This window comes from Solanum dulcamara, chromosome 3 (genome assembly GCF_947179165.1).
Source record: "Solanum dulcamara chromosome 3, daSolDulc1.2, whole genome shotgun sequence".
Lineage (NCBI taxonomy): Eukaryota > Viridiplantae > Streptophyta > Magnoliopsida > Solanales > Solanaceae > Solanum > Solanum dulcamara.
Genome location: NC_077239.1, coordinates 3,207,344 through 3,214,739, shown reverse-complemented (window position 1 = coordinate 3,214,739; position 7,396 = coordinate 3,207,344). Strand labels below are relative to the sequence as shown.

The 7,396-nt window shown below is 31.0% G+C and overlaps 1 protein-coding gene across 1 annotated transcript; it reads right to left on the bottom strand.

Moving 5' to 3' along the window:
* Window positions 1-446: 446 nt before the first annotated feature.
* Window positions 447-5,434, bottom strand: LOC129882177 (endoglucanase 8-like). The gene is made up of 7 exons (XM_055956356.1): window positions 5,193-5,434; window positions 4,690-5,097; window positions 3,313-3,405; window positions 3,029-3,190; window positions 1,625-1,736; window positions 1,334-1,497; window positions 447-961 (listed from the first exon to the last, which is right to left on the bottom strand). Exons 1-7 carry the CDS (start codon window positions 5,394-5,396, stop codon window positions 635-637), a joined length of 1,470 nt encoding a protein of 489 aa, XP_055812331.1. The 5' UTR covers window positions 5,397-5,434; the 3' UTR covers window positions 447-634.
* Window positions 5,435-7,396: the final 1,962 nt, after the last annotated feature.

Below are 7,396 nucleotides of genomic sequence, written 5' to 3'. Positions count from 1 at the left end.
TAGACTATATGTGGCTACGCCCCTGGACAATCTAATTGTTGGATTTTGATTTGTGTCATGGATCACCATATGGACTAACCTGATTCAATCCGTTTGAAAGAGATAATCCCAAAGAAGATTACCTAGGAAGTTATTTAGCTTTCTAAAGAAAGCTATCACACACAAAAAAAAAAACTGAAACGTGAGAAATTTTTCTATTGACAATTTTTTCTGAGGATCCTCTCTTATATAGATCTTTTCCATTAGAAGAGAAAAATGGTGTAAAGAAGAAAAACAATCTCCTTTGGCTAATAAAAACACACACTAACATTAGAACATCTAATTTATGAAATTCAAGAGATTGAAAATAGATTTAAGGCGATTATTTTAATAGCAAAATCAACGATTTCCGCTAAGATTTATCTTCATTATTCTTACACAAGTGGACAAGAGATGTTTGTAGGCACATGAAGAAAACATTCTTTTTTGTATTAATTAATATATATATATAAGTTGGCAATTGGCATAATAATACATATATAGTCCTAGTACATTGTTTCATTTGATGACAAGAAGAAGAACAATAATAGAGAGGGTGGCCTTTGCACACCACTACATTCTCTCTTTACAACACATGTTATGTGGAATCCATTAATCAATTAGAATGGGCTGAAAAGTAAGCCAAAAGGCCCACTAATGGCGCATTAACATATGTTGTTGGTTCAGATTCCTGAAAAAATGACCTTGCGTCTGGGAAGGTATCGGTAAGATTTGGGCCACCAACAACAGCGCCAATCAAACGATTTGGGTTTGGATTTGGAGAAAAGAAATAGCGAGATCCTTCTTTACAACCAATACGACTTGAGTGGCTGGCCACTGATGGTAATGAGCTGCCTCTGTGGTGAATTCTTAATGGATAATGTGGACCATAACCTACCATGTATGACATTCTTTGAGGATTATCACCAAGAATATAATCCACCTGCAAAATTCATCACCACTTTAATTAAATTATTTCCTCTTTGTGAAAGTAATACATATTTCATGACACTATTAATATTGAGAAAAATAGAAAAAAAAAAGATTGAGACCGTTATGAATTCCTTTTAGTTTCCTTTACTTAATCAAACAACCCCCAAAAAGATCCTTCAAACTGGTCAAGACACTCGACAGTCCTTAGGGTCCTAATACAATATCTAGATTACAAATATAAGAGTCCTAATATACCATATACACGAGATTAATTTTTTTAAGCGTAATTTTGAAACAATGAAAAGACTTCACGTATTAACAAAATCAAATAAATTGGGACAAGGGAAGTACTTATTATATCTATATATATACACACACCAACCTGACGTTTGGCAATGTGTTTGAGGAGAGCAGGGGTGGCTGACATGGAACCACATGGCACAACATGATTGGCATGACTGAGATAATTAGAGTAAGCTAAGAGTAAGAAGGACAATGATGTCACATGCTGCATGTTACAAACCCCAGGTTTGACAATGAGTCCACCTTCACACACAACAACAACAACAAAATGACAAACATTCAATAATATTAGATAATTTGTTTCATTCAAAAAAAATGGTTAATTTATCATGAATTAAATAATCTTAAAAGTGCAATATTAATTAATTACCTGGAGAATATTGGACTTGGGGATGAGAAATTCCAGGTAATATTGAGCAAATGAAGGCATCTGCATTTACTTGAAAGGATTTTAGATCTGGTGCTTTTCCCATCAACACTTCCTGTCAAAATAAAAAATAAAAAATTGAAATGTTGAACTTCATATTCCAACTAGTTGAGATTAGTATATTCCATGAGATAAGAAGAATCTAAGCACCAATGTAACTTGTCAGAGTATTGATGGTGTGGAGAAAAAACTTAGTTAAAATATTTTTTCATCTATCTTAATTTATACTATTCGCTTTATTCTTAACTAATTATATTTAGAACTCTCCCCCCGTTTCAATTTATGTGATTATTTTCATTTGATAGAGTTTTTAAAAAAGACAATTTTTTAAAGTTTATGATCTAAAATAAGTTATAAATATTTGTATGACTATAAATATTTCATTAATGGTAAAAATTATTAATAAATATAAAAATGTGTTAATTCTTAATAAAATAATTTATAGTTATATAAATATTATATTATATAAATTGAGACCAGACGGAGAAGTACTAAATGAGTGAAGGAGAAAATCTTTACTATCACAATATGGTAAGTCATAATCACACATTTATCAAGAGGGCCACTTGTATCATAACTCAACTCTGTCTGTTTTTCTCTGTATGTATAACATGTATATGTATAGATAAGAATCTGCCCTTTTGCACATGCTTACCACTAGTAAAGTCACTTCTCTTACCCTTTACTTGAAAGACACTATTCTCTTTTTTGTCTCATTTTAATTTTATATCTTTTTTTTGTATACACTTCACATGGAGCATTTCTATATATAGCTTTCACCTTCTTTTTTTTTTTCATTTTATGGATTTTAAGCGTGTGTATATATATTGGTGCAAATAAGTTAAGTTTGGACACCACGCACACATGGAGCCCTTAATAACCTAAACTCTATCATGTGGAATAATTACACACAATTGATGATGATAAGTGTTAATGCATCGAGGAAATTTGTGATGACCTATATTATTCGAAATGTTTAAAAATATCAATGAATACATGTTTGATTCTTCAAAAAGTAGGTGTTTGAGAGAATTCGACAGGAGTGATGAGTAGTTCTCATTTTTTTTTTAGTCAATCATTTGATTAACGTTTTTTAATTAACATTTTAATTAATTGGTTTTCAAACAAGAGGCCCCACCAAATGGACATCTTGCTATGGATAACTGAATTTATCTTACAGCATGTGATTGGCAGACAGAACAAGTCAAGAATAGATATCACAAGAATATATCTAAGTCATAAATGAGACAAGGACAGATTATTAATTATGTATTAGAAAAGAAAAACAAAGGGAATGCAATTAATTAAGTACTATAATGTCTCCTTATCCATAATTAAATTACTAACCTTGGAAATGAGGACATTAATTCCAGCATGTTTATTGTCCCAACCAAATTCATTAACTGTATCCCCAGCTCTTAAAATAACCTCATTTTTCACTATGTACTCTCTATATTGCCTTCTCCTTGTTGCTTTATGTAGCCATGCTGCACCCCAAAGCAATTCATCCTGTACATTTTTTCAACATTACTAATTTCGACAAACGTGTAATATGTCAAGTAGGACATATATAACTACTTGTTCAAGGCCAAATTTAAGTACACGTTTACGTATTATGTTATGAAAGTTACCTGATAACCATCGAAGTCGCAGTAAAAGGGGCAAACAGCAGAGTGCAAGCTGGAGCTGTATGCACCTCTATGTCTATTGGCAAAATCAAAAACCTACAAACACCAAGAGACCGTTTTAATACAACGGTCATATTCTTTTTTATTTTATTTTATTTTTTTTAAAGCTGTTTCTGCTAGTTGATAGTGACATTTTTGAACTTTACATAATTAGTTCGACAAACTATTTTTGTGACTATTCATAAATATACACATCAAATTCAAATACTAACAAATGTGTAATCAATCTTCATAAATCATAATCCCTATAGCAAGAGTTTGTTCACATGCAAAAAAAGACTTTGGTTAACACTTCACATGCAAAAAAAGACTTTGGTTAACACACAAGTTATGTATATGTACACACTAGCTAGTGACTTAGGATCGTTTAGCATATTAAAAAAAATAATACATAGACTTTTGTTCACACTAGCTACTGCTGGTAGCTAGGGAGTTGGTTTGCTTCAAGTGCCAAATCCTTGGAAGGAGTCAACAAACTTATTTAATGCCAGTTCAACATACAGAAAAAGACGCTAACACAACACTGCCCAAAGCATTTCACTTTTTAAACTTTACAGAATGAATCAAAGTATCAAACCATTGATGGGCCTATCCTGGATTTTCTAAATTATATTAATATTGCACACTTTCATTAACTATATACTTGCTAATTTCACCCAATAATATGGGACCAATTTCATTTTATTTTTCAAAAATTAGGTAAAAATAAGATATATACTAATGTACCTAAGATATGGTGCGCATGCAACTATAAATTATTTAAGTCCAAAATGACTATATTAACCTTTTGCATGTCTTTCATTTTAACCGCTAATATTCCTTCTATCTTAATTAATGTAATGTAATTTGATTTGATATGTTATTTAAAAAATAATTACTATTGAAATTTATGATAAAAAGTCATATGTGGCTAAAACATTTTATTAATAATAAACTTATTAGATATAGAAATTTATTACTTCTTCTATCTCAATAACATTTTTTATTTTTTGTGAGTCAAACAATTAAATTTGATCAAAAATTTGATCATGGAATCTTCAAATTATTTGAAATAAAATACATAAAAAATTATTATAAGTCATAATAATAGACAATTCAAAATATTTAAAAAATATATACAAAATTTACAATAAAAATAATTTTGTTTTAAAACAGACTAAAAATAAAAGTGGACCAAATAAATTGATTAAAGAAATACTATGTGGTATTCCAAAAGTAAAGTGAAAAGAAAAAAAAATATAAACATTTGATTCCTTTATTAACAAACAAGTCAAGTAAAAGTTTTTTTAAAAAAGTACTAAAACAGATTGCCCCCTTTACCTCAATGGCACGATCAAGCAGCAGCTTAGAGTAAGAACCGTCGATTGATCGGAAAACAATTGAAGCAGCGGCTAATGCAGCAGCGATCTCACCAGCAACGTCGGAACCGGGATGATTCTGATCGATTTTATAAACAGTTCTTAAAGTATCCATATCTTCTGGTCTTTCCCAACAACTGTGATCGGAAAATGCATCACCAACTTGCACATATATCACACCTTCTTTAGCCGTTGCTTTTAACAGAAAATCCGTTCCCCATTTCACCGCTTTCACGGCGTTTCCTAGCTCACTTCCAATGTTCCTTTTGAAATCTATTATGCTCCATGACAACAATGTCGTTGTAAATGCCATTGGAAACACGAACTTCACGTTGTCTCCCGCATCGTAGTAACCTCCTGTCAAATCTACCTGTAAATTTTCGAGATGAATGGTCAATTAGGAACTAATGATTTTTAGTATAGTGAAACGAAGGAAGTAGCAATGTTAAATTGATTATAACTTACTCCGGCGGAGGCACCATCGTGCAATGCGGAGTCTCTACGCCACTTGATACGTTGATCAGGTGGAAGTTTTCCGGAGCGTTGGCCTTCGAAAAAGAGAATGCTTTTTCGGAGAGCGTCATGATAGTCATGACGATCTCCGAAACATTGCCGGAAGGAATTAAGTAGAAGGAAGAGGAAAATGAGAGAGCTAAATTTTGGCGCCATATTTTTTGTTGCTCACTCAAAACACACACACTTAGCTAACTCACAAGTAGTAAAAAGAGGATTATGAGACCATTTTATAGAAGTGAGAAAAAAAATAGTTTTGTCATTGGATTCCTGGGGTTACACCACTTAGATCATGACACGTTTTGGAATGTTATTGGATGGGGTTGAGAAACCGATGAGTTGAATTTTGACCGTTTTTTTCTAAACCGGGTTTTATTTGTTTTTGTTGGACCGGGTTAGGTGTGGGGTTTGGGTTAGAATTTTGCTTTTTAGCTTCTTTTTTTTTTTGCTTTTCTAGGAGCGAGATTAACGGAAGGGAAAGAAGATTTAATCATAATTTGTGTGCGCTAAGCTATAACTTTTCCTCTCTTATTGTCGGCGTGGAATTTAACGAGCAAAGTTTATTCTCAATTATATTAATAGCGTCTAAATATTTTTAATAAATCATAAAAAATTGTTACAACAATTAAATAATTATACTTAAAATGCGTTCTAAAGATTTAAGCGACCTTCTAGAAAATCCGTATACTCTTCATATTGTAGTTGCACGATTCCTTTTTTCAAAAAAAAATAATTTGTTTCTAGTGCCTACCTTTGATCCATCTTAAATATTGTGTTTGCCTCCTTTTTTTTTATATTTTAATTATATTTATAATAATTAATACTAAAATTTTTAGACAAAGGATATCCCGAATCACCTTTCTTATAATGTGGTTGTGTGGCCATCACTACACATGATATCATCTTTGATCTAATTAACATGTGAAATATGAAACATCATAATTTACCCAAAATAAAAGGTGTGGAATTGTGACAAAAATGAATGGGGTGACTCACCGTCAGTTGATGGGGAACACGTGGAACTTCTGAAATGGTCCCACTTAAGTCTCAACTGTTTTGACTGAATAATTTTCGCCGTTGATTCAGAGGAAAATTTATTTTTCGCTATCATTTGCGTGAGGCATGGGTTTAGGAGTATTATTTATTCATGTGGCGGTGCAAAGCAATAAAATTAATTAATTTTTCTAAAGGTCGTTGTTATATTACTCCTTTAATTTTGGCTTCAAAATATGTACATATATGGACAAGGTTATCTTATTTTAAATTGGAGTTAGGAATACTTTTTTTATATATACGATAATTAAGTAGGTGTTTGTTTATGAAAAACAAATATTATTTATTTAATTTAAAATGAATATAGTTTATTTTTCTTGATTTCTAAAAACCAAAAAAATTACATAATTCGAATAATTTATATGAAACATATGTATAATCAAATTTGTGATAAAAAAGTAATATATCTATAGACAGTATGATAGTCACATATTATCATAGATTAAATCTCATATACAAGTTAGTATACATTATTATTAAATATTTATTTCACTTGATTTGAATTTTCTGAAGTTTGAGTTGAAGATAGAGTTTAATTTTGTTGGGTCATAATTTTTACAAATAATATTTAGTAAATAAAAAAGGGATCATTTTTTATAAAATGAAAATTTAGGGTGAAATTTGAAAAGAAAAATATACCGTGAAAGCCTGAAAGGCAAAAAAAAAATAAAAAAAAATATGATTTTAGGTGTTTTTTCAAATATCATATACAACTTCAAGTTATAATTGAAATTGTTATTGCCAAGCCCCTGATTTTTAAATAAAGTGAAGAAAAAAAATGAGAGTGACACAAACATTAGGAAAAGAAGCCCAGGGAGATCAACATGGGGTTGTGATGCACTAGTGAGACTGTTCTACCTATAATTAGAGGTTTTGAATTTGAATTATGAATATGAAGAAAATCTTATTGAAAACATCACCCCACAAGCTTCGATCACCGGACGACGAAAAAAAAAAAGGGGAAGACTATGCCCTAGGAAAAGGGCATCAATATAGGCGTATAGAACGCTTGACACCAAAATGAATGTTGGGAGAAGGTTTGTTGTGGTTTTTATCAACACATTTATCAAGTGATTAAGACCAAGAAACAAACATAGAAAGAA

Bases quoted from the DNA above. Each gene is read 5' to 3' on its own strand.
- LOC129882177 (XM_055956356.1), bottom strand. From the start codon at position 5,396: ATGGCGCCAAAATTTAGCTCTCTCATTTTCCTCTTCCTTCTACTTAAT. The intron at 3,406-4,689 runs GTAAAGGGGGCA...TGGTGTTTGTAG, and splicing joins TGCTTGATCGTGCCATTGAG to GTTTTTGATTTTGCCAATAG. The intron at 1,737-3,028 runs GTTAGTAATTTA...TTATTTTGACAG, and splicing joins TTAATGTCCTCATTTCCAAG to GAAGTGTTGATGGGAAAAGC.